Source organism: Anguilla rostrata, chromosome 1 (assembly GCF_018555375.3).
Source record: "Anguilla rostrata isolate EN2019 chromosome 1, ASM1855537v3, whole genome shotgun sequence".
Classification (NCBI taxonomy): domain Eukaryota; kingdom Metazoa; phylum Chordata; class Actinopteri; order Anguilliformes; family Anguillidae; genus Anguilla; species Anguilla rostrata.
The window spans coordinates 39,294,725-39,321,500 of NC_057933.1; the positions used below are offsets into that span (position 1 = coordinate 39,294,725).

The 26,776-nt window shown below is 41.1% G+C and overlaps 3 protein-coding genes and 1 long non-coding RNA gene across 11 annotated transcripts in view; 3 read left to right on the forward strand and 1 right to left on the reverse strand.

Moving 5' to 3' along the window:
- Nucleotides 1-7,938, forward strand: part of hectd1 (HECT domain containing 1) — a 58,009-nt gene extending 50,071 nt beyond the window's left edge. For all 7 annotated transcript variants that reach the window (XM_064336044.1, XM_064336081.1, XM_064336100.1 and 4 more), the window contains 7 exons: nucleotides 85-222; nucleotides 748-1,355; nucleotides 3,178-3,256; nucleotides 4,310-4,403; nucleotides 4,871-5,021; nucleotides 6,483-6,627; nucleotides 6,950-7,938. In XM_064336044.1, the coding sequence (XP_064192114.1) occupies nucleotides 85-222; nucleotides 748-1,355; nucleotides 3,178-3,256; nucleotides 4,310-4,403; nucleotides 4,871-5,021; nucleotides 6,483-6,627; nucleotides 6,950-7,087 (1,353 nt within the window). In that variant the 3' untranslated portion in view covers nucleotides 7,088-7,938. The remainder of the gene's footprint in view (nucleotides 1-84; nucleotides 223-747; nucleotides 1,356-3,177; nucleotides 3,257-4,309; nucleotides 4,404-4,870; nucleotides 5,022-6,482; nucleotides 6,628-6,949) is intronic.
- An 87-nt stretch (nucleotides 7,939-8,025) lies between these two features.
- Nucleotides 8,026-16,407, reverse strand: ap4s1 (adaptor related protein complex 4 subunit sigma 1). The gene is made up of 6 exons (XM_064336253.1): nucleotides 16,249-16,407; nucleotides 11,185-11,346; nucleotides 10,530-10,616; nucleotides 9,947-10,015; nucleotides 9,334-9,345; nucleotides 8,026-8,270 (listed from the first exon to the last, which is right to left on the reverse strand). Exons 1-6 carry the CDS (start codon nucleotides 16,345-16,347, stop codon nucleotides 8,142-8,144), a joined length of 558 nt encoding a protein of 185 aa, XP_064192323.1. The 5' UTR covers nucleotides 16,348-16,407; the 3' UTR covers nucleotides 8,026-8,141.
- Nucleotides 15,424-26,776, forward strand: part of strn3 (striatin, calmodulin binding protein 3) — a 38,364-nt gene continuing 27,011 nt past the window's right edge. The window contains exon 1 of one of the 2 annotated variants that reach the window (XM_064336217.1): nucleotides 15,424-15,981. In XM_064336217.1, the coding sequence (XP_064192287.1) occupies nucleotides 15,724-15,981 (258 nt within the window). In that variant the 5' untranslated portion in view covers nucleotides 15,424-15,723. The remainder of the gene's footprint in view (nucleotides 15,982-26,776) is intronic. The other variant, XM_064336210.1, reaches the window with a different exon arrangement.
- LOC135255302 (uncharacterized) lies at nucleotides 17,003-24,787 on the forward strand. Its single transcript, XR_010330150.1, has 3 exons — nucleotides 17,003-17,955; nucleotides 18,339-18,397; nucleotides 18,515-24,787. It is a non-coding gene; the product is annotated as an uncharacterized LOC135255302 (long non-coding RNA).

Here is a 26,776-nt window from a genome sequence, read left to right on the forward strand (position 1 = left end):
GAAAGACACTCCCTCTCTGTGTGGGTTCCATGATCATGTAGAGGCACAGGGGCTGACCGGTGTGTTTTCTTCCCCCCAACAAAGGTGGAGTTCCTGGGTGAGGAGGGCACTGGTCTGGGCCCCACGCTGGAGTTCTATGCCCTGGTGGCAGCCGAATTCCAGAGGACATCTCTTGGCATCTGGCTCTGCGATGACGATTTCCCAGATGACGAGTCACGCCAGGCAAGTTCCTCACTGGATGAGTTTCTCAGCATCCATCGTCTGCTAGGGCTGTCACTTTATATCTGATAATCAAACTTGTTGAAAGCTTCAGAAAATTTTTAATATGTAATTAAGGGTTTGAACTCCTATTCCTGTTGCCTAGTTGAAATAAGAAACCTAGTTGTGCTGTGTGCCCGGTATCAAAGAGACCGATTAATAACAAGCCATGTTATTGTTTTGTCTGTCAAATATTTATTTAATATTTGTAATTTTTGTCTATTTATTCATTCATCCCCCCCCCCCCTTTGTATAGTGTAAATGATTGTATGTTTGTTGGTATAAAAGTCAATGTGTTATAAAATTGCAAATGTGAATTTTGGGGAACAATGTAGTATTCTATATGTCCATTTATCTACAGTATCTATTTAACAATCAGTATTAATTTTAAGTTGCAAATATACAGTTAACTTGAGAAGCAGTGATAAACATGTGGGTTCTGGAGTGTAAGTGTGTGAGTACGTACTGATTCTGTGTTTGGTGTTTCAGGTGGATCTGGGAGGGGGTCTGAAGCCCCCAGGGTATTATGTGCAGCGGTCCTGTGGGCTCTTCCCAGCCCCGTTCCCCCAGGAAAGTGATGAACTGGAGCGCCTCACCAAGCTCTTCCTCTTCCTGGGCATCTTCCTGGCCAAGTGCATCCAGGACAACCGGCTGGTGGACCTGCCCATCTCCCGGTCTTTCTTTAAGCTGCTGTGCATGGGCGACATCAAGAGCAACATGAGCAAGCTGCTGTACCAGTCGCGCGGCGAGGCTGACTTGCACTTCTCCGAGATCCAGTCGGAGGCCTCCACCGAGGAGGGTCACGACACGCACTCGGTGGGGAGCTTCGACGAGGACTCCAAATCAGAGTTCATTCTGGACCCTCCCAAGCCGCGGCCCCCGGCCTGGTACCATGGCATCTTGACCTGGGAGGACTTTGAGCTGGTCAACCCGCACCGGGCCAAGTTCCTGAAGGAGTTGAAGGAGCTGGCAGTGAAGCGCAGGCAGATCCTGAGCAGCAAGAGCCTGTCGGAGGACGAGAAGAACACGCGCCTGCAGAGCCTCATGCTGAAGAACCCCACAGGCTCCGGGCCCCCGCTCAGCATGGAGGACCTGGGGTGAGCACCGCTGCGCCCATACGCATTTACCGCTGCTCTTACTCACGTTACCCTGACTGATCATGTAGACACCATCACTGCTCCGCATTACACACCTCTCTTGTGTTTTGCTTTAATACAGAAAGCCATGAAAATTAGGAATGCCTCAGTCTTTCTCACAATTTTCAGCAGTCTCCATGGGGCCTCGCTCCCTACCAACTATTCATCCAGAGCAGCAGGGGGCAGTAATTCACCATGCATTTTATTTCCCATTTTGAAGGGACAATGTTGCACAATGGCTCATAGTCAAAGATGAGGTTTTTCCCAGTACCTTTCTGATACCCCCAGGGGGGCTTTTTTTAAGTGTTCAAACTATAGGTAATAGTGATGTAAATCCACGGGCGGTTATTGGAATCCTTAAAGCAGAACGTAGGCCAGAAAAGTACGGATCTTTCTTCATAGACTTGTAGTACTGCTGGATTTCTTTTCTACCTGGTTTTTCATTTATTGGGCAGAGACTTCATCCCTCCAGAATCCAGGGCTGTGTGGTAGGACTGCACAGTGTTGTTTTGGCCACCAGTTTTTGATTTAGTTATGGTCTTAGTCTTTTGACTACAGTGTATTTTAGTTTTAGTTATATTTTAGTCATGCCCTCTCCATTAATTTCTGTCAAGACAAAAATGACTAAAGTCGTATTTATTTTAGCCAACGAAAAGAACCAAGTATTTTAGTCACATTTTAGTCCTAACTTAATTCTCTGCCAAATTTAATGCCCTACCGCCAGTAAATGCCATGGCTCTAAAATACTTTGTAACGTTTGTGACAACCCATCAGTTGTGCGTGTCCCTTTTGCATGACTGAACACTGCTTCACATGCGCATACAGCAATGTCAATGTGCAGTGTGAACGTCACCGCCGCAAAGCAGCTTTACTTTTTGAAGACAATAAACACATTCAAAGATTAATATAAAGCACAAATTAGTTTTATTCAAAAAACCTGTAGCTTTTGTCGATTAAACTTTGTTTGGGTATAACATTTTATTTGAACAGAAGCCATTACAGCTATCCAGCCTCAGTGAACTGCGTATGTGTGTGACCTTTGCCGTGAATATTCTGTGTCAGTGTAGAGAACATACGAAGAGTACGTGTCCACATTTTTATATTGATAAAACACGCAGTTTTGCATTGAAAATTAAATTATTTTATTACTCGCCTACAGGCTGCTGAGGAGAACTGGCTATACCTGATGGTATAGAGCATTATGAGAATACAATGTGCTTGTATTCAATGTTGAAGCTCAGCTGATGTATTTTTTTTAACTTATAAATAGCAATTTAAAAGTACCAGTCTTGGTGGTGTGACAATAAGTACACCTGTTGTGGCTTACGCACCGTAACCCTCTCATTTAGCAAGGTCTAAAGACTGCATCCACATGTGGCTCGTGTGATTCTTCATGATAGCATGTTGTTCTAGTGTTTTCATGCTGTTTAGGAGAAATAGCAAGACAGCTGATTTACTGATTTACGTATTTACATATGGTTTTTTTTAAATTAATGTTCTGTATGCACAGCTGTTCCTCATTAGTGGTTTCATTGTTTCATTTGCCATTTTAATTAGTGTTTATATTTTCATGCTGTAAGCATGAAATGCTTTACTGCACTGAATGATGGTGTAACAAAAGGCTCAGTATGCACAGTATGCTTAGTTTTCTTTCTTTTGACACTTTAAGCTCCCTTGTGTGTCGTCCACATGTACATCATTTGACCTCTGGTGAGATGTAGATGGTGGATGACTAGGGTGTTTTTGTCTCTGAATTGACTTCTCAGTTTCGTCTTCTCCCCAGGTTGAATTTCCAGTTCTGCCCCTCTTCCAAAGTGCATGGCTTCTCTGCTGTGGACCTGAAGCCCAACGGAGAGGATGAGGTAGGGTGAAAGTAGGGATTCACTCATTGTGTTCAAAGGGACGGGGAGATAACCTCACCTACCTCAAACTATTTGGCCAAATACCAAATCACACAGAACAATAGTTGTTCGTTGATTCTACAGTCGGCTCCAAATGCCTCATACTGCCTTTTTCCAATTGCTTCTATTATATCATTTATTGCAGCTTTCTATATACCAGCTACTATTTTGTATTAGAAATACAGGAATTAAATTTTGTACCAAGTTGTTTGTGATACTGCTGAAGACTTGTTCATACTTTACCTCATACATACTGCTATGAAAGGCTCACTCACACTCGTGAACATGTACCATAACTTGCACATTTCAAAATGAAATACTACACGCATATGAAGTACTAGTGCACATGTACATGAAGCACATATTTATGTGCCTGTACACAAAAGCATTCCAGAAATGTGCAGCCATTTTGTGTGTCTGTGTGCTGGACACAAACGTGCTAACATTGATATGCCTTTCAGACACGGCAAATCTGAATTCCTGTGAAATGCACGTTACACTCACATCTGAGTGAGCATTTGAGATGTGTGTGCGAGTTCTCAATAATGAATATTATGTATGTGCATATGTTTCATATGAATGTATGCGACCATTTTACATAAGTTCATAAGTGTTTGTGAGCGTTTTGTAGTAATGTGTGCGTGGTAGAGTATGAATTCATTGCCTAGCAGTGCCTCATAGTCCTGGTATGTGTGCATCAGAGCAGTGCCAATCTGAATATTTATCACGGTCATATTTCCAGTGTCTGCATGAAGTGTCAGTGTGAAGTGGGGAATGTCCAGAGTCCACTCATATTTTCGACATATTTTTTGCATCTTTCTTTGAGTTGCATTTGTGCCGCTTGGTGGCATTTCTGTCGTGAGGGGTGTAGGATCGTTTCGGCCTCACTTGCTGTCACTTTCGAGCAGATCAAAATCTCTGAAACTACATTGTTTTACCTTTATAAATCTGCATAGTGTAATAGATTAAGGTCTGTGGGCCTAACTGCAGTGTATCTGTCCCCTTTCTTTCCAGATGGTGACCATGGACAATGCTGAGGAGTATGTGGAGCTCGTGTTTGACTTCTGCATGCACACAGGGATCCAGAAGCAAATGGAGGCCTTCAGGGGTAAGCCCAGTATACAGCATGAGGCCTATCTCTGGGCCTAGCCTATCGGATTCAGTGCAAACGCAGTTATCAGTTTTCATTTGTTACCTTTCTTTAATGAGGTCAGCAAACTGACAGCTCTTTTCTTCTTCAGTGACACAGCCAATCAGATGTAGGGCAGTGTAGATTAGGTGGTCATATGTGAAGAGCCTGTTTTTTGGGAATATGAAAAGAGTATTGGGGTGCGTTAACACCAATACTCTTCAAAAAATTGCCCTCATCACCTTAGCAGGAGAGAGAGAGAGAGAGAGAGGAGATTCTTGTCACAGAGGATAGTGGTGTGTTTCACCAAGCAGAGGAAAAGTAGCAAAATATTCCAATGTGCATACTATTGTCCAGTTGAGCCTCCTTGCTCCCTGCTTGTGAGATTGGTGAATGTGGATATGTGTGAGATACCTGTGTGTGATGGTTCTATCTCCTCTGTTAAGATGGCTTCAACCGTGTGTTCCCCATGGAGAAGCTGAGCTCCTTCAGTCACAAGGAGGTGCAGATGATACTGTGTGGGAACCAGTGTCCATCCTGGACCTCCGAGGACATTGTCAACTACACTGAGCCCAAACTTGGCTACACTAGAGACAGGTATGGGCTCTACACCTGACAGATAGAGGTTCTACACCAGAGAGAGATATGGGTTCTACACCTGACATATACATATACAGGCTTTACACCTGACAGATAGAGGCTCTATAACAGAGAGAGATATGGGTTCTACACCTGACAGATATAGGCTCTAAACCTGACATATAGGTTCTACTCCTGACATATCTACTCCTGAGAGATAAAAGTTTACACCAGAGATAGGTATAGGTTCTACACCTTACAGATATAGGTTCTACACTGGAAAGATATGGCCTCTACACCTGGGACATATAAAAGAAACCAAACTTTTTAATTTAAGTTTAATTTAAAAAATAATAAAAATGTATTTAAAAAATAATATTTCTAATAATTCTAACTCCATTTCCATAGGCCCAGCTGTCTTCAATCTGTTTTGCGCACTCTTTTATTTTTCTCCTGGCCCTCCTTCATATTAGATGATGTTTAATACTGTTTAGTACTGCAGAGACATTCCTTTTATCCAATTTTGTTAGTATATCAAGGGTTTTTTATTTATGGAAAGTGATTTTTGTTTGCCTTTTGCATTGGTGGTATTACAGAGCTTAATATCGATAAGGCATGTTTGCATATTTTACTTTCAGTTTTATACCCATTTGGGGTAGTTTTTAGTCCTTAACTCTGAAGTTTGATCTCTGGGGTTCTAATGCATTTTTACTTTTAGGATAGTTTTCATACTATGTTCATTGAAAAGATTTTATTCCTGATCCAATTTATATATATATATATATTAATAAATTTTGGTACACATACATTCACAAGCTATTTCAGTCACAAAGTCATGGGAAAACTAGTTCTGTCAGAAGCAATTTCAGTATTTGAATTTCAAAAAAAATGAAAAAGTTTCATTTCATTGAAACAAATAGCGTGTAAACAAATAGCTGTGTAATTTTATCTCTTCTGAAGTAATGAAAGTAATGTTTGGAAAGTGTTCTTGTAGCTCTTGGAAATGTTAAACAAAAAGACACAGAAGGGTTTGCAAAATGGAGCTTGAATATCTCAAGACAGCTAGCAGTGTGATGACCCATTTGCAACTTGTATCCAGTAGTGTGCAGAGATAGCAGAGCCAGAGGTCGCTGCATCCAAACAGCCATGTAAAACTGTGTTCTTCCCCTCATCCACACACATTACCCACTGCGCCCCCAACAGAGTGTCGCACATAAAAAGTCTGGGAAATGTGTACATGCACTGGTTGATGGTATTGGCATTTAATTGTGGGTAAATATATCTGAAATGCATTCAAATGGTTAAAGGTAATTCAAAAGGCTGTTTGACAGCCCTATTGCAAATCAATTGAAGTTTATTTGGTTTATATGCTTGCTGAAAGTAGAACTGGGATGTGCTTTGGTCAGGCTATGCCTTTGGGTGCAGGGCTCTAATTCCTGTGCAGTGAAAGGTTTGAAGTTCTTGACTTCTCTTTCACAGCCCTGGATTCCTGCGGTTTGTACGGGTTCTCTGTGGCATGTCTTCAGACGAGAGAAAAGCATTCCTGCAGTTCACCACAGGGTGCTCCACCCTGCCCCCTGGTGGCCTTGCCAACCTCCACCCTCGTCTCACCATTGTGCGCAAGGTAAGGCCCTGGAAACGGTTCATTATATTTAGGGCTTGTTCGTTTTCACACTTAGCTTCTTTTTTTTTTAGAATTGTTTTCTGTCATTAATGGTATTTGAGTATGATAAAACATTTTTGCTCAAGTTGTGCCCACCTATGTTAAAATTGGTGTCATTGTAATTATATCAGTTTGATTACAGAGTACAGGCATGCCTACTGTGTATTTGAAAATGACCCTTTGTGATGTTGAGAACCCCTGTAAACGGGGTTTTCAGAGAACCAGGTTCCGAAGGCGTTTGTATTGTGTGAGCCTGAGGCTGACTCATCCCTCTGTGCCCCAGGTGGACGCCACAGACGCCAGCTACCCCTCAGTGAACACCTGTGTGCACTACCTGAAGCTGCCCGAGTACTCCTCTGAGGAGATTATGAGAGAGCGCCTCCTGGCAGCCACTATGGAGAAGGGTTTCCATCTGAACTGAGTGCTCCTTGTCACACCCTGCTCAAACTTCTGCCCCCACCCCCAACTGACCAGCCCCACACTGGTGAAGCCTGTTGTGTTTTGTTGCAAATTTAAAAAAAAAAAAATTAAAAAAAACAAGCTGTGCTCTCTGATGAGACCCCCCTCCCTTTTCCCCCAAAGCTTTAGAAAATAAGTCCCATGGTAACTCTACTAGCTACTGAAGAAGATGCAGGGCGTCCCGTCCCCTCCCCTATGGCACTGCAAGAGAGACTGGAACCCTGGCAGTTCCCCTGTGTTGACTCCCTCATCGCCCAACTCTGAGCATCTGTGTCATGTACCACATAGTCCCCACTTCCTGTTTGACTCCCCCGTCCACTCCGGCTCACCTCTGCCCCTCCCTGGGAGAAGAGGGGGTTGGGCAGGGGGCACCTGCATCTATAGGGCTGTGACTGTAGAGTGTTTGGGCATTTCCTCAACAGGTTTTAAGTTTTACTAGTGCCTGCACCGTTTGAGTATTAGAATATTTTTTCCTCTTTCGTTTTCCTTTTATCTTACCAGCATACAATCATGCTCATGGCTTTTTTTTCCCCTTTATTCCTTTTGGCTTTCGTTACCGTGTGAGTATGCCCTGCTACGAGGATCAAAGTCCCTGAGTGCATTTGTGTAATTTTACAATAAAGCTATAGAGACAAAAACACTGGTTTAGGTGCAAGGCACATTTAAAGAAATAAAAGCAAGCTAAGCTTTCCCTTGTATTTTCTTTGTATATTATAAACATTTATTTAACTCGAGTTGCGGTTTGAAGTAAACAAAATATTTTCAAATGTGTATGCTCCAAAAAAAATCATTAAATTGTTTGCAAAGTATGAACACAGGTGTCCTTTTGCACTTTGTCCTAAAACTTCTGAAATTATGGAAAATCTAGTTTTATCCTCCTTTGCAACACAAAATGAAAGGTTCTGTGATACACTGGTATTTATTTCATTGATACAGGCAAAGTATCGTTAATATAGTAAGGTAGGTATGTAGCATTTAAATTGTTTTCTCTGTGGTTCTTTGGCTGTATCCATTGATCAGCTCTCTGCCATCTTATCCAGCACCAGCAGGGGGGCCAGGATTCGGCTCTTGTTGGTCTCCACTATGTGCCCATTGAGGATCATCTCGTCCAGGATGATGTGCACTTTGTCCAGGTTGAACATGATCTGACATTTGTTAAAGACCAAACCCAGCAGAAAAAGATTCTCCCAGCATATCTCACACACGGGTCACACAGCCATGCTGCAAGATGCATAATGTCACACAAAAGGGCATTTTATATACATACAACCCACCAAGATGCAAAACAGGTCAGACAACAGGTTTGACGAGGGAAAAGGTCACAGTTTGCGTAAATAAGACAAGCTGCTAGGTGGCACATCCAGTTAGGCCACTGTTGTAGTGCACGGATGAGCTCCACAGTTGAGTACAGAGTCTGCCACTGTCGTTGGTAGTCCTGCAGGGTGACCCACAGCTGGCTGCAGTGGTTCCCCAGGGGTGAGAGGGATTCTGTCACTGGAGATGACAGCATCTCGCAGCACACCAGGTTCTTGAGCTGTAAATTATTTTCCTAGTCTGCATGATTAGAAGTGGCAGCTAACATCAGGTGCTTCTGAGAAAAGCACGTTTGTCTTCCCTCTCCTATTGTCAGCAAAGCTTGTGAAGAACATTACTGCACAAGCATTAGTAGCCGAGCCATATTGGGGAGAAAAGGGGAGTAATATAGGGCTTTACCTGTACTTCTTCCCCGATTGACCACCTGCATCTTTCCAACAGATAGACATATTTCCTTAAAGGTATATGTGATACAACTTTCTCGTATCTACCAAATGTGTAGATATCGGTGTTGTTCATGCAAAGGTGAATTCAACTGACCTACACATCATGTATTCAATAATGCAGGGCTGCCCAACCCTGTTCCTGGAGATCTGCCCCATCGGTTCTAATTTCAACCATCATTTGGCACACCTGATTCTACTAATTAGCAGCGCAACAAGATCTCTAGCTGTTGAATGAGCTTTGTTAGGGTTGGAGTGAAAACCGACAGGACAGTAGATTTCAGGAACAGGTATGGGCAGCCCTGTAATAACATAACCCTGAAGACCTGACAAAAAGTCTGATAGCTTTTCCTTGCAAACACAGAGCCCTCTGGTGTCAGGATATATGTGTACCCTGAACAAGCGGTCAGACATAAATTTTTCCAAAATATAACTGACATTTAAAGGATACGTCCAACTCACTCTGTAAAAAATGAACAAAAGTTGCAAGTTGTAAATATACACAACACCACACCACAATTGCAACTCCTGAATTGTAATAACCTTTTGGTGGTTTTCAATCAGACACTTTTAAATACATGTTTTCAACAACCTTATTTGATCAAAAGCCAGCATACCAAGGGCAGAGTTTGACAACCCTTGACAAGAACTATGGTAGCTTATGGTCTCTAGGTAAATGCAAGTAGATTTGGACCTCTCTTACTTTCTATTTTTATAAAATAAGGCAAAATTGAGACTGAAATTCTGTTCAGTTAAGCAATGATATAGGCCAATTAAGAGTGCCTTCGTGAACTAGGTTGGACTCACTTTATGATTGTTCTACAGTCACTGATTGTTCAGGCTGCATTGTTTTTTTATGAAGAATTCTGCAATCAACCTTTAGTCTACCTTCAGCCTAGACATTGCTACTTCAGGCTGCGTAACACTGGGAGTCCATAGCAGTAGAACAAAACTGGTCTCTCCTTTCTGAGGTTGGGTCAGCTTAAGACTGGATTTGTTCATCATGAGCTGATTTCATACACAGACCTTACTGCTGTGTCAGAAGGCTGGTATTCTAGACTCACCACACGGCTGAAGTACTTGTCCAGCACCTCCACAAAGTTGTGCACCAACTCGAAAATAGCAAGTTCGTTCTGTGGAGCACAAAAGAGGTGGTTGGACTGGCACAACAAGTCAACTGGTTCTGAAGTCCTGGGGCTTTCTGATTTAAATTAAAACTCGTAGAACTGAGTTTCATCAGTCAAAATTCACACACAACAGCTTTCAGCTAATGCAAAAAAGTAAAGGTTGTGTTATCTATGAGAAAGAGTGTCAACTGTAAATGAATGAACAGAAACAATATATAGTAAGTCATTGGTAAATTCTTTTAAACATACGCCCTGTTGAATGGCACTTGGTTCTATGTACTCAAAATGCCTACGCTGCACGTTATTGATGCACGTTATACTGCCATCTGCAAAGGGATATTTCTGCTTATTATAGCTCTGCAACATTGAGAGAAATTTCACATATTCTGTAACAACTTTATTAAGATACATGTTTTAGGTGTAATTCAGTATGTACCACTTGAACTCTGAGCTAATGCTCTGAGCATTAATAAAGAGAGGATAGCACATTGTGTGATATATGAATGTCAGGCCAACTCACCTCTGTCTCATTGACTCCCACTATGATGTATAGTCCTGCATACTGCCGATACACCAGCTTGTATTCCTTGTATTCTACAAAAGAGCACTGCAGGAGAAGCAAATTCTCAGATACAGCATTTCTGTATCTGCATACATTGAAAATGACCCAATGGAAAGATTAAAATGAAAAAAGGTTAGCTTGATCCCATGCATTTTTATTTTTTTGCTAAATTCATAAGGATTATTTGGATGTATGAAGAGCCATAAAGACCTGGCTGCCTTTAATGGTGAACAGATAATGCACCCAGGCTTTGATTTTGGCTGACAGAACAATGGCAGCACCGGTAGGCAGAAGCCTATCCAGTCTGAAGAGGATGCATTGGTTTAGGTCCTGTAGCCATTTTTGAATGATTGCTATTATGAGAACTTGTGGACTGGGCTTTGAAGTCAAACACACATTATACTATGACTTGGGAGAAGGTGGAGCACAACTTGCTTTTACATGTGACCAGTCAGATTTAAGAGCTCATATTTTTGGGATCTTGTATGAAAGGTAGGGCTAAGCTCTACTGGAGGTCCATTAGTTTCTCCTTCACTACCCCTTAGGCTATCTAGAGGCCTGCATGTGCCCTGCAACCACAAGATTGCCAAATGAAACCTGTGTCTTGGCCCACCTCTTCTTTCCTGCGAGACAGGCAACTTTTCACCATGTCAGCCTCCAGTGATGCCCTCTTGGCAATGTCCACATGCTTGTAGTACTTGGACAGGCGGACCTGACCCTGCTTGTTGGCCATAAGCAGGAACTTGATCATGGTTTCCTGGCACAGGGATCCTGCCTTTAACAAGGAGGGAGTCAAAATGGCAGGGTCAATTCATCAATCAAATTTGATTTGCTATTGTTCTGTTTACAACACAGTTGCCATAAAAGGTTTCATAGAGCATGTTTCATTTGAAATTATTTCAGGTCATAATGGATATAACTTGGCAAAGTGGCAAAGAATTACATCAAATGATACTGTAGTAAAAGAAGCCAGGGGTATAATGTAACATACATGAGGAGTCTCAGTTGACACAGACTACCTGCAGACAAACAGCTGAAGGAAAGTATAATTTCAACAATCTCTCAGCAACTCCTTGGGAGAATCAGAAAAATTAACTAGTAAATGGCTCAATAAGATTCATGGCTGGCTGTTGAACCCTGGAGACAAATGGGTAAGGGACAATAAAACTTCAAAGACCTCTCACAAGGAAACTCATCTTACTGGCATGACTACTCATCATTGGTTACCAGGAGATCCTGTAGAACTGACCTGTAACAATACAATTCTGACTGAGGGACAGGCTTTCTATTCACCCACTCATAAATTATTGATGGCTACAGGGACACAACACAAAGATACTGTGGTTGGGTTTTTCCATGAAGTGTTTCAGTTTTTGTTGTGTGAGCTTGCTCTGAGCTCTGCAACTATATCTCTATTCCTGACAAGAATAGACTAAGCCATGGAAAGTCCAGGCTTTGCCCCTGTAATGAACCAGGCATCATAAGAGACCAGTGCAACAGACTCACCTTTGCAACAAGGTAAACCTCCCTTTAATGCAAGTTCTCATGATGGAAAATTCCAAATAAGCCTCCGGTCAAGACACTGTTTTTAGTAAGAAATCTGAACCAATAGGCCTGTAGGAAGAAGCACTGGAGTCCCCATAATATCAGTACACAGGCTACAAACGGTCCCTTAAAACATTTATGAGAAAAACACTAGCTGTACAAGAACTGAATAAGTCAGTAAATGAATCTTTAAGGTAAACTGACTGAAACAAGGGTGGATTTCCATTTTGTACTAAGCACTGATTAATACTGATTCACACAGGTAGCCAAGCCAGGTTTTCACTGAGTGCAGAATAGGGTTACAAATTATTGTCTTGTTCAGAAAAGAATTACTGGCAACATAATTTGTGAATCCTATCAACACATTAAAACAGTGTATAGTGATTGGCTGCAATCTTGAGAGACAAGTAGCATTGCCAGTACAATTTAGTACAGCAATGTTCCATGTCCAATGTGTGTGCTCCTGATCCCAGAACATGCCCTCTTCATAGGCCCTTGATGCCATGTCTTTATGCTGACACCTGCAGTCTATCAGGAGTGGACATTTGTCCAACAAATATAGGTCTCATTTCTAATGTATCTGTTCATTCAAATACTTGCAGTGGAAGCATACATTGTAATTCTATCTGACATAACCCATTTATTAGAAAGTTTTTTTAATTAAAAATTTTTTTTTTAAGCTGCCAGTGTGTTCTGGCAGAGTTAGGGTCACAGTCTGCAGTGCAGAACTCTAAAGCTAAATGTGGTAGGTTCTCTGGTGAAAGCCTTCATTGACAATTAGTGGTGCCATCATCTCTGTGTGCAATCTACTTAAAATGCCACCCCAACAGGTGGTGCCCTCCTAGATTCTTCCTTATACATATGCAGACGGGTGACAAATAGAAGGAAAAACCAACATAAAGTGTTTTAGCAAGGTGTTGGGCCACCACAGGTCACCAGAACACCACAAGTCTCTGGAGCTCTACTGGATGGATGGAACAGCATTCTTCCAAAAGATATTCCCTCATATCAATACAAAGTTATTCTGAGTGAACATCTTTATCCTATGATAAAATCCTGATGGAAGTAGTCTCATCCAGGATGACAGTGCCCCATCCACAGGGCATGAGGGGACACTGAATGGTTTTATAAGTATGAAAATGATGTGAATCATATGTTATGGCCTTCGCTGTGACCTGATCTCAACCCAATTGAACACCTATGGGACCACGTGCTAGACAGCACTCTCCACCACCATCATCAAAACACCAAACGAGAGAATATCTTTTGGAAGAATAGAGTTCCATCCCTCCAGTAGAGTTCCAGAGACTTGTAAAATCTGTGCCAAGGTGCACTTAAGTTGTTCTGGCGCCTCGTGGTGGCCGAACACCTTACTAAGACACTTCATGTTTTCTTGCCAACTAGGACATAGCCAGGCCATATCTGAGTAAACCTGAGTTAAATTGGAGCTAACCTCAGCTAACCTAGCCCGTTTATGTCAAAACATCTCTCAATCCATTCCATCTAGATTCAGGCTTGTGCTCACCTGGATACTGGTTGTAAATGCAAGTTTTAGTCTCTAGGTCCCATGCTTTAGAAGGAAATGGTGACCCCTAGTTACAACACAAAAAACCCAGGGCTGGTGTCAAAGAAAGACTGTCACTAACTATAATTAGCATCAGTGTCAGTAATGGTCCATTTTAAAATAGGGTGTAGGCTACATTAATCTGAGGTACTTTGCCAAGATTTTTTGGCTGAAAAAACATTATTCTATCTTGATTCATTAAAATTTTTCAATACCTTGTGTACAGCCAACATATAACCTTCATTTGTTATAACCAATAACTTTGTTCTCAGACCACTATAGACTTGACCTTAGCAGATTGCTTTCATGAACATCACAAAATATAAGACAATAGAGTAGAACAGAATAAAGAATTTACAAAATAGACTCTAGATAAATACCAAGGAACTTGGTGAAATTTGACAGATAAGATTAATAAAATATAAATTATAACCTTTCAGTGTCATTTTGTTGAACTTATTAAACTGAAGTTGATACCTGGAAATGCTTAAACTACAACTATAGCACTGGTACCGCAATCAATTATGAATATTTTATGGGTAGCGACACACAATGCTAGAGAACTATTAGGTAATTGAAATCATTGAGGCAATAAATTAAGGCATGGATTAAATGTGAGAGTGCACCACAGCTCTCATAAATTGTGCAATTTCAATTTCAAAGCGCAATGTTGATTTCAAACTAAAGAGAAGGCCCTTACACCAGCTTTAGTTAGCATTTAGCAGTCAGGTGGCTTGTTCAGCAAGACAAGTGCTCTTTAACCTGCAAATAATGCTTGCTGAGTCCAAATTCCTCATTGACTCATCACAGATAAGGCAACTAGTGGATGAAATAATCAAATTTACAATGGTTGTTTTGTAAAACAAATTACTGGGCTACTTTAAAGGATTTAAAGAAAAGGCAGCATTGTATGTTATCCTGAACAACTTGTTTACATTTTACATACAATAATATTATAAATACAGTATATCAGAATATGTTTTGCTGAGGCAATTCAGTTTAAGCACCTTCCTTATGGCCACAATGGCAGCAACTCACCTTAGCACTGAACCTTCAACCATGTGTTTTGGAGCTCATTTCCATTATCACATTATTTGGTAACCATGTCAACACAAGGTATACAACTTTTAGAATTTTAAGGTTCATGCCCAGAGAACACACCATGACAGTGGCACACTTGGACTTTAATATGGACAATGTACAAACAGAATAGGACAATATATAGGACAGAAGGTGAACTGGGAGAGACTTTGATGCTCAGCCCATCAAACTGCCTTGGTGCTCTGCTGGATCTCTGCCTATAGGCTTTAGGGGTTGTGAAGGCGTTAACGTCAACAACATTGGATGAAAGGCAAGGACAGTCATTTTTGGAAGGAAAATATATGACTACATATAACTGTAGTAATAATATAAGGAAAATACCCTGGTAAAAAATAATTTTGCGTGAATGTGTACAGTTAACACATTTTAAGGTGGTTGCTTAACTAAATGCAACATAGGCAACCTGCTTTGCTTCATTTTCTATTTTTATTCCTCTATATTTTTCCTGTCAAATATGAGTGGAACGCACTACAGCTCCATGTCCTGCGCATGCTTTTTGACCAAATTAAAATAATATTCACATACACGAATATGGCTTTTTTAGGCCACATTCCTGTACAGTGTATGATTAACGGCCAATAAGACATCTTTGGTTCAGTAGTCATGCGTTACAACACTCATGCCCACTGTATGCCAGTACTGTATCTGGATTTGGACGCGTGAAGGGAAAAGCGGACTGCATGCGTCCCATCATGCAGCGCGGGCCAATTCTCCCTCACCCCCGCGGAGAGGAGACTCACATCCAGGGAACGGACTAATGGCGGCCGGCAACTCCGTGCTGCTCTGACACTAAATTCAAAACGGCACATCACAACAGAGTTTCGGAGACTCCAAGGGGAGGGTGCTTTTAACATTTATACACGGCACTGATTTCAATCGGGAAAGGGGGACGTGTGCGAAAATAACTTGCTATACCTGCGGGGATTTTCCTCTTTTTAAAAAATGGATGAACACCCCGGAGGAGGAGGAGTAGGAATGGCCGCTCCAAGACAGCAGCCATCTCCGCAGCAGGGGAATAATACTACCGTTAATCCCCCGACGGAGGGAGGAGGTGGCGCCGTAATGGGGCAGCAACAGCAGGACGAAATGCCCCGGCCTCAGCAATATACCATCCCGGGTATTCTACACTACATCCAACACGAATGGGCCCGCTTTGAGATGGAGAGGGCGCACTGGGAAGTCGAGAGGGCCGAACTCCAGGTATCAAATAAAAATACAACACTACGCAAGCCACTTGGCTAGCCGAATTGCTATAACGTGTAATGCTAATAACGTTACCTAGTCAGCTATGTAGATAGTCTATACACTAGGCTGGTTAGCAAGCTATGTACGCCCGTTAGACGAAAGCCAACTAGCTTGGTTGCTAGCCAGACCTGAACAGAATAGCTTGCTAGCTAATGTTAGCTGGGCTACTTGGTCAGTAGCTAATTGCTTTGTAATTGGGACTAAAATGTCAGATTCTTTTACCTGTGTTCCGGCAGTGGTCGATCTTGTTATGCAGCCAGTTTTTCCCAGTAATTTGATTCTCTCTTCTACTGATGAAAGTAGAAAAAAACCGAGAAACATGTGCCTGGTTAGCTAGCTTTGTGTTGGTTAATCTTCAGGGCTGCCATTTTGGTTGGGTCAAATATGGCGACGGCCTGGATCCCGTTTGAGCTGGCTAACGCTAGCTACCTAGCTTAACATTTGGCTGGCCAACGTTAACATTGAGTGTTTCACAAACTTAGCAGAAAATAGTGATATACATTTGAGGTGATTCTTGTTAAGTTGCGACCTGTTACTTTGAACAGTAAATGCTGTTCGTCCATAGCATCTATGTAGAGGCTATTTATTTGAAATGTCGAATAAAGTGACCTAGCTGGGTATGTAGCTAACTAGCAAAGACATATCTTTCGTTTCCACAATGATCGCTAACGTGGTAGCTACTGCTACGTTTGTATTGACAGTTTACATGATCGGCCGCACCCCACTCTCCCCATTCGCTGTTGGTCTTATCTGGAAAGCTGTGGCATTTCTTCGCTAGACTATTCTGTTTCTGTCTGATATTTGCGCTGAGTTATTTAGTCTGAACGCACGCACTTTCACCAGGTTAGTTAGCGTGCTTAGTCGGTGAGCTTATGTGGCTGTTGAGTGTCCCTGACATGCGTTTAGAATTTCTATGCGAACACGTCATTTTTGTGGAAGCTGAAATCATGTGCTAAATAAAGTGTGTGTCAGTGCGAAAGGAATCGTGTGGTGTTAAACAAAGGGAAAGGGGCAGTCTGGAGTCTTCAGCGGAAGAGCAGTAAATGACGGATATGGGCGACATTTCCTAATTCCTAGATCTAACTGTGGAGGTAGCCTAATTGTATTTTACAACGGGAGACTAGTTGTCCGTGGCACCATAAGCGTCGATAGCGACCTTAAACAATATCAGTGTCGAAAACTTTCAGTCAATTTGTTTGGTTTGTTTTTGTACTAGTCTGTCGTTCTTGTGAGAACATGCTTTCATGCTTGCGTTTCAGGTGTCTTTATGAAATGAAGAGGGCGATGACCCGATCTTGCCTTTGTGGCGAATGAAACTTTCGTAGCAGATAATTTAAGGCATTTATTAAAAGAGAATCACCATTTTCTGTATTTTAGGAATTTACACTTGGGAAACAAGTCTGATAACTGTCTGTTCACAAGAATATGCTTCAACTAGCTGACTCTTCTCTTCCCTTGGTCCTTTCTCATTTGGTGTCTGTGATTCATAAGACAAATCTGCCTGACTGCTTGTATTATAGTGTGAAACCCACCTTCACTTCCCACACTGACTTTTTGTGTGTGAAGTCCATATATCTAGGCCATATTTACATTATCAGTATTTAGTTTGGCACTTAATTCTTTGTGATGGCATTGAGTGATTGGCTCAATTCAAACCCGAAGAGAAAAAAGGACAGCACCCCAATATTGCCATTCAGATTTAATATTTTTAGATAACGTTTCAGTACTCTGCATTTCCACAGTTTTTATTGTTGCTTTGATCAAACTCCAAACTCTGAATCAAAACTGTTTTGGTTTAGGTTGGTTTTTTTTCCCAGACAGTGTTACCTTGACAGATCTTCAGTGGAATTGACTTATGCTCTGAGGACCTTGGTGCTTTCTAATGCTTTTCTTACAACATGCGGATGGCTCATTACTGATTCATATCAGGTAGCAAAGCATATTCTTAAAGCTTTCTGTCTTAAATTCAAATTTGTTCAGTACTGAAAAGACTGTTGGGACATCAGAATCTAAAATTAGATGTTATAATACTTGATAACATTTATTTACATAAGCGTATTTACATTTGATAAATCTCCCCCAGTTGGGAAAATAGTACACATCGTCTGACATATTTGCCCTTCAACTTTGTGTTGAATGGCAAAAGAAGAGCCTAAACTATGCCTGTTTGTTTGGTAGTTTGTTCATGTTCATGTGAGCAAATAAAATAAAAAAAATGTATCCCCATTTAGGTGGATTAATTGATATATTAACTGGATATGCGCGTTATTTTCAGCCTTATATAATATGGTGTTTGTTTCTCTTAAATTAAGTTATTCCAATAAGCAGATTCAAACTTGTCTTGCTGTCCTTTGAAGAGATGAACCATAATGTGAGTACCATGCATTTCTGTTAACATGAGCAGTGCTTTTGATAATGCAAACACCAGAACATTACGATTACACTAAATCACTTAGCCACTCACAGCCTATCCCTTTGATTCTCTCAGCAGAATGCCTGGATTCTCAGCAGATCCCCCGGAATATAGTCGTAGATTTGCTTACTCATTTTTTTTTTAAATTATGTTATTTACTCAAATCAAAGCTGACTTGTAAATAATGATGTGCTTCATAGTGGTTTTGTTCAAATGAACTGCCAATGACTGTCTCACACTGGAAGTTGGAGTTGGAAGAGAGCATTTGTATGTGTGGCTTGTGTGGGCACACTGAGAGATTGTCCGGTCTCTTCCTTCCAGGGTGATGCCACGGTCATTTGTACGCTGCCTTCACTGTTGGTACAGTCTTGATGCTAGTCTGTGTTGCCCATTCTCACACTTGAATAGTGCCTTTAGTGGATGAGCCATCTTACCGACTCTTTTATTTATTTATTTTTTTATTGTTTTAAATGTACTATTTCTAGATTCAATTCTTTGCTATACTAGTCAATGGTGTTTTGCATTATGCAAAATGTAATTGTACGTTCAACCAATACAAGAGGTGAATAATTGTTCTGATTAATGCATCTCCACAGCAGATGTGTTGTCATTGCATTATTTTTAGTGATATTTCACCCTTTGCATGTACAAATTTTTAGCAAAAAATTTTGTGTAAATGGTTACTTAACTTATTTCTGATTATAAATAGTAGGACTTGCAATCGTGACATTTAAAAACATGCTTGTTTTAAAAACAACCATAACAAACATCCAAAATTGTGTAAGTGCTATTATAGGTTAACATGGCACAGGTTAATTGCACAATATATTGTCACCTACCTAATGACAATCCCCAAACTAATACGATTATATTAAAAAATTACATGAAATGTGCATTTGTATTACCAATGAGGTGATATTAAGTGCAAATGTTTATGCCTGAAAACTGAAATAAAGCATTCATAACCGTTTTCTTTGGAAATCAAAGGCATTTGTGATATGTTATGTATTGCCCAGGCCTTGTGTACAGTAACACTGAGTAAACTGAGAGGAAGAAATGACTGCAGCAATGCAGAGAAACAGTCTACAGTAGAACTTACCTTGATATGAAAAATGCTGTTACAGAGCAAAACAAGAAATGTATAATGAATGTATAAGAAATGTTTTTATTGGAAAAAGTAGTACTACTGCAATTGGAGAAGCATTAGGTGCCTAGAGTAAGCACAAGAGTGGTTAAAGTGCCTGAATTGAAATGGGCTTGCTTTGCTATATAAGCTCATTTGTATGTAGTGTGATTTGAAATGTAGCCCACACCTTTGGATAACTGATTGATTGTGAAAAGGAGCTCATATTTTAATGTGAATGCAGGTGATTGCGGATTGGACTTCCAGGGAAGACATTAGAATTTAATAGAAGTGCATGAAGTCTCATTGCAATTACAACAAAATTAAATCCATCTGATCTTTATTTTAGAATTAGTTATATTACTGGGTTATATGATACTCTTGATATCACCGGGTATTATTGGGACTAGATTTTTAGTGTTTTAAATGCATTGTTATGCTTTAAAAAGGTCAATTTAGTTTCTTGCGTGCATGTTGTCCAGAGAGGTATGGGTCACCCGTGGGATTTTCTTTGTTTCATGGTGCACTGATGACTTCATCTGTTTGACAGCATGCACATAGTCTACCTGCTATGGCTGCTGCTGAGGTGCGCTCTTCTGATGCTGTGACTTCACAGCTCAGCTTGACGGAGGAAGTGGCAGTGATCCTGTGAATACGATTGCCAATTGAAAATTTGGAGGAGAAAGGGAAAAAATTTGGGGATAAAATTTGTTTTTAGGTAGTGTGGTAGTGTGGCATGTATAAGCTGTGACAAGACGTTCACATGAAAGCTACGGGACAACTTTCCTGAAACATTTGTTGGGTTAGAAATAGTAATTTTCAAATGCATAGAAGATATTGCTCAATTGGGTCCACAACTCGGTCTTCCAGTGATTGTGTTCAAATCCAAATGAGCAAAAGAACACTTTCACATTGATTTAGTAGGAAATAAAACATAATAGTTTGTCCTTATGTTAGGATTTGTGTAGTGAATTGAATCTTGAATGCTTTGGAAACTCATCCATGTAACAAGTAAATACTGTATTGAAAAAGATAAATAGCTTTCATAGAGCGTGGTTTAACCTCTGTGTCCAACTTCAACATTATTTCTTCTGAGAGGTCCTTAATCTTCCCACTAGTAGCAGTGTTGTTCATTTGAGATCTGACATTATGTCCTGTCAATAAAATCTGCCCCCAGTGTATATAGCTACACAATTATAATTTCATTGCCGTGCCTTTCTCTTTTTAGCCAATGAGATAGAGCAGCAAGTGAATGTTGGTGGCCAAAGTCAGCTAGCCAGTGTTTGGCTACCTTTGTCATTTTTAGGATGGCTATTATGATACCCCATAATCTGGCTTGTTTTACATGTCAGCTTCCTATTTCAGAATTGTGATGCAATATTTGTAACAGGCACGTCAGTTGGGTTGGTTACCCATTGTCATTAATAATTATGACTTGCTACCACAGTCTGTACTAGGGCCGCAATAATAAAAACTAATCAAGTTATCGATTACAAGAAAGAATCAACAAGAGTTTTGGCATGGTGTTGAATTGCTCTAATAATATAGCATCCTTATGATTTATCAAAAGTGTCCGTCGGTGAACAAGTACAGCTGAGCACTTTTCCAGGAAAATTATTGAAATAGTCTGGCTGTTGCAGATTAAAGCCTGAATGCAATTGTATGTTTGAAATTTGGGGAAGTTGTGGACTGGAGATCAAGTATTGTTCATATCCTTGATTATGTCAGTAACTTAAGCATTGTTTAAAAATACTTAGAAAATAGTAATAATTCGAGTAATCGATAACCAAATAAATGCTGCTGCTCTAGTCCGTACTGAAACCTGAAATAGGGAAATTGATTTTGGAGAATTCAGCCATGCTGTATGCGATTGTGTTGTCAATGACAGCGCTTCTGAACTACAGTCAACCTGTTTGGACAACAGAGATGCCCTTAACTTCATCTATTGCTGGCGGGTATGTACTGACTACTGCTGTCAGTTATTTGCTGACTACAGCTGTCAGTTATGTACTGACTGTAGTGGTCAATTATGTTCTGCCTGTTGGTGGCAATTATATACTGACTCCTGCTGTCAGGTATGTACTGACTAGTGCTGTCTTGTGACGCTCATGACTTGTCGTTGTCTCTGCTTGTTGCCTAGACCCAAATTTAGCACTTTTGAGAAGCCACTTTATCCACCACATGGTACCGGCTCAACTTGACTCGACTCTACTCGTTTTTGGTACCAGGTACTTTGTTTTCCACTGCAGATAGTACCCCCGTCAATGTAGCTGGTCGTCATAGCGACACCGCATGAAACTGCTGTGATGTCATCCTCAACGCGACACACACAGGAACAATGGAAGATATCGAAGTGATGGTGTTCTTGATTCTCAGTATGTGGCTGTTTGTCACAGCAAGGAGACAAATTTTGTTTCAGAGGAGGATGAAGGCAGCAAGACAGAAGACTGCTGAAAAAAAACAGGAGAGTTCGGGAAATCCTACATCAGAGCTCAGATGACGAGACAACCCTGGTTGCTCATTAGCATAAAAGGCGACGCAAGAAGGTAAGCTAACCTAGTGACGATTCTCTCTGACCAATCAGTGGTCTGCAGTGTTTTCACATCACCTTTTGGTATCGCCTCAGATCGCTTGGAACCACGACGGATTTGATACCAAAAAAACGTACCAGGTACTATCCACAACTTTTGCCCGATGGAAAACCAAAAAAGTCGAGTCGAGTTGAGCCGGTACCATGCGGTGGAAAAGCGGCATAAGTCGATCTGGATAAGTTGAAGTGTTGAAGTGAACACCTAATGAAGTGGCTAGTTAAGCTGACTAAAATATCTACCTCAGGTGCCTTTTGGACTTTTGCCAGTTTCATGCTCTGCGTTGGGAAAAGTCCATATGTTCGGTAGCCATAACTAAGACTGGGTGTTTGTCACAGATGTCGCAGATACTGTGATTTTTGCCATTTTTTGGCGGTTCCTTGACTTTCCTGATTTTTGGCATCTCTACGATTTCCTGTTTTTAGTACTTTCTGTGCTTTTTTTCAGCAATTTTGGATGAGGTGCTCCATCAAAGACCAAATCTAGCAATGTACAACGCATTGTACCAAAACAAACTTTAAAAGATAAAGTTCGTCACATGGTTTATTTCAGTAATGCAATTTGCGCTCTATTTTGAACAACATTGTGTTAAAGGCAGAACAGCATGCTCTTTCTGTCTGTGATGGACCAAACTAAGTAATTAAAAGCATCAGCTTATCAATGTATTTTACTTGTGAGCTGTTTGTTCCTAGGAGCCGGCTACTGCCCGTTGAACGTTGTTTGAACCTCAAGCACTTGTTGCTGTTGCTACAGCTGCGCATGTTATTCCAGTCATTTCCCACTGCTGCGCATGAGATTTGTTAACTTAATAAATCAACTTTTTTTAAAAAACTTGTTTTCTTCTGCTTTTTCCAGTTTTATGTGATTTTCAACAACTTTGCCTTGACGTTTCTGCTCTTCAGCCAGTATTATCTGTGTCAAACACCCAGCCTTAGCCATAACTACTCACATATACTGTAGAAAGGAGATTGAAAATGCTACAGTGAAACAGCTGTGGAGCTGGGCTTGTAGCCAGAGCTTTGCAGGGTTGAATCCCAGGGGTAATGCTATTGTAAGTTTTTGTGAAGGTGTTCAACCAGATTGCTGCAGTAAATGTAAATTGTGCCAGTTCAGTGAGTATGTGATATGTGAAAAGTTCTACCACACAAGTAAAGTCACACGGGTACCTTGCGCTAACTTGTATTACAGAGTAATCTGTGACTTAATCAAATAATTTTTGGCTGTGTCCATAGGCAGTTTACTGGTTTGATTGCACACACCCTGAGTGGGCGGCAGAGCTGGTTCCACCAGCCGTAGTGAAATCATATGTTGTCCGGTAGCTTAGAGGATTTCATTGCACGTAACTGGCTGCTCTGCTCATCAGTCACAAAATCATGCCAAGCAAGCAGCTGTTCCGGCAGTCCTTCCTCTGTTTGTGCACATGGTCCTAGTGCCCACTGCCTGAAAGCGCTGAAGATTTGAAGAATGAAAATGGTCAAACTGATAGCAGAGGCTGACGCCGGTTTGCAGCGGTAGACAACCGGTAAAACCAGGCAGGCCGCATTGCACTCCAGCCCCAGGACAGCTTTTTGTCATATGATGGACTTTCTGTCTTCCTGCTGGCAGCTGTGAGAGACTGAATATTTCTTCAATTTGCGATTCATATAGTTAAAGGGGCAGTTCATCCAAAAATGATAATGAAAGTATGTTTCCACTTACCCAGAATGCTGTATGTTCATTGAGGTAGTTTTGCTGGGATTTGACATTTTTTAGATCTCTAGCTTTTGTGGCCTCAAAAAAAACTTGCATCTGTTTCCAAATATGATACCTTGGTTACTCAGAAGTGTACGGTTTCTTCAAAAACTACTTTCTGTGAAGTACACCAACTGTATATCCACAAAAAGTGTCAAACAAAGCAGGCCAAAATTCTGGAGCACATTGTCAACATTGTTAAAATATCATTTTTAACAACATTGGCACTGCGTTATCTGGATGGATAGATAATATCTTGGTAAGCAGAAACATACCTTAATTTCATTTTTGGGTGAACTTCCACTTTAAGCTGAAGAAGACAGTCAATCTGTACACAGATAATTAGCGAAAACAATATGACTACAGATCTAAAATCATTTAATGGGCGATTAGACCACCTCCTGTGGTTGGCCGAGTCTGTTTGCACCATAGAGTTCATACATGCTGCCAGCGTCTGGAATTCAACAGGAGGAACGCAGTACTAGTCTTCCCCAAGTCGATCAGCCCAACAGGAAAATGTCATCTTGGGTGTCATTATATCACAGAAATATTTAGATTTGGTAAAGATTTGGCCTGCTGCTAGGGATAACATGTTGGGCTCCTCAGACCGCTTGGGCTGTGTGGTGGGAGCCTCGTCTTGACAGATGGATTATAGCCCTTAGACTGTATAAAATGTAGATACAGCGACTCCAATAGAAACCTATGGGGAGCATATCAGAACCAGGAAGTACCGTTTTTCGCTCAATAGACAAACTCAGTTGTGTCCTTGGTCACATGCCTACATCACGTGTACAACGAGGATAGCACAGACATTGGCTAAAATAAATAATAAATAAAAAATTAATATCTTTGTCTGCGTGGTAGGAAAAAAATATTTTACCTCTGAAAAATAAGTGATTTTTCTTCCTAATATAACATCAATATTTGAGTGGAAGTATTTTATTTTTGCTGTCAAAAATTTATGGAGCCCAATGGGGACACTTGCTTTTTGAGCGAAAATCCTGGGTATCAGCAGGGGGCGATATTACTTCCGGTGCTGAGATTGAGAACCGAAAGCTGGCCCCTTAGTGTAGCCCCACTGTATAATATGGAGTCAATACAATTGCTCTGTACCATTAAGTAACAATTTATCAACTTATCCTTCCCAAGCCATGCCAGATGAATGTGCCGGAATGTGTTAGGCAGCCAGAAGCCGCCTCTCCCAGATCACGGTTTTGTTTCTGTTTGTTTGTGTACTGTTTGTGTGTCTTAGACTGTCAGAGCACTCCCCCTCCCCCCTGTAATATGCCATCCATAACTGTTCTGCATCTTCTAGAACTTCTCAAATTGCAGGAGGCGTATCGGCATGCTGTCAGAGCTAGTGCTACAGCCACAAGGCATCTTTCAATGTCCTCCATCTTTTAATGGCAACGGCACACTCTGAAGTATTATTTGTGGATAAACTGGTGTGGTATTCTGCTGTCCTAGTAGCCTGCAAATCTTGCCCAGCGGATGGTCTGTGTCATTCGCTAGAACTGTGTGGGTGCCTCAGGTTTACATGGTCCTTAGTGTAGGAGAGAGTGTCTCTGGATTGAGACAGAGGCTGTCTGAGGGCAGATGAGTTTTGGGGAAGTCAGAGGTCTGCTGTCACGTGCCGCCATTGGGGCTCATCGAGTTCTCCGTTCCCTCCTTTACCTAATCCCATGTACAAACAGATTCCACTTCCACCGCTGTACATCTCCTGAAATATTCCATTTGCTACATTGATTCACTGCAGGAAAGTGGGGACAAAAGCAGACCTGTCTTGGAAATTTGTTTTGTGTAGCCTCTGGTTTTAGACAGCTGTCTGAAAGCATCAAGATTGTTCTGCCTATGTTCTCCATTCTTCCTAATGTCTGTATTACCTTTTGTTAATTTCCAATTATGTTCCCTCGTTCTACTAACAGAACTCAACCTGAATAATCTCTTGCATATCACTTTGAGGCTTTTAAATTCGTAAAGGGGATCAACAATCAAATCACCCCTGGTGCTCCTTTTACTCAGCTTGAAGAAGTTAAGCATCTTAAGTCTTTCCTCATAGCTTTTATCTTTCATACCAGGAATCTATTTTGTTGCTCTTCTTTGAACATTTTCCAGAGCTTCTATATCTTTCTTGTAGTACTAACTTGCATGGTTTAGAAGTAATGAACTAGTTTGGATTGTAATTATTCAGTTCAATAACATTGAGTCATTAACAATTTGTACAGCAGTGTAGTGCTGTAGTTTTAGAACAAGCCTTTCCGGGTATCCAGTCCAGCTTGAAAGGTGACACTCGCTTCTTCATCAGTGGACAAGAGGGCTAAATTGGGCCCTTAGGAAATGTGGCTAAGCAGGGTCTTTCCTGGCTTATTTGTTCCTCCTCCTTCCTGTTGTCACAGTAGCCCCCTGGCAGATGACTGCACTAGCAGGGCAGTGTCCCAAGAATGCGCTCACTGTGGTTGTCCTAAACGCTCTGTTTATGAAGAACAGCGCATCCCTTTGCTGTCTGTCTGCATGCAGTCACAGGGACTGGATTCAAATGTTTGCCACTCAAGCTGTTGTTTGCAGATGGAATGGCATTCACTCTGTCCTGACGGGCTCCTCTCACAATGGGAGGGAATGGTAAAAAAGCCAGAGTGTGTATCAGCTCATAGCATTAATGAGGTGTTTTATGCATTAACCTGCTGTTTACTTCCCTGCTTCTGGTTTCACGGTGACATGTGCTCAACTCAACAGACAATCCTGCATGAAGCTGCACTGTTCTGAACCGCTGAATGCTGTTCTTATCTGGAATGAAATGCAGATTTGCTGAATCTGTGCTTTCTGTGGCTTATTGCTTTGAACATAACGCCTGTTTGGCAAATCTGAAAGATGGTACGAATAATTTAGGTATTGCAG

Excerpts from the sequence above, each read along its gene's own strand:
- ap4s1 (XM_064336253.1), bottom strand. The coding sequence starts at position 16,347 with ATGTTTCTCGGTTTTTTTCTACTTTCATCAGTAGAAGAGAGAATCAAA. Across the intron at positions 11,347-16,248 it reads CGACCACTGCCGGAACACAG|GCAGGATCCCTGTGCCAGGA; the intron begins GTAAAAGAATCT and ends TCCTTGTTAAAG. Across the intron at positions 10,617-11,184 it reads TGTCTCGCAGGAAAGAAGAG|TGCTCTTTTGTAGAATACAA; the intron begins GTGGGCCAAGAC and ends CTTCTCCTGCAG.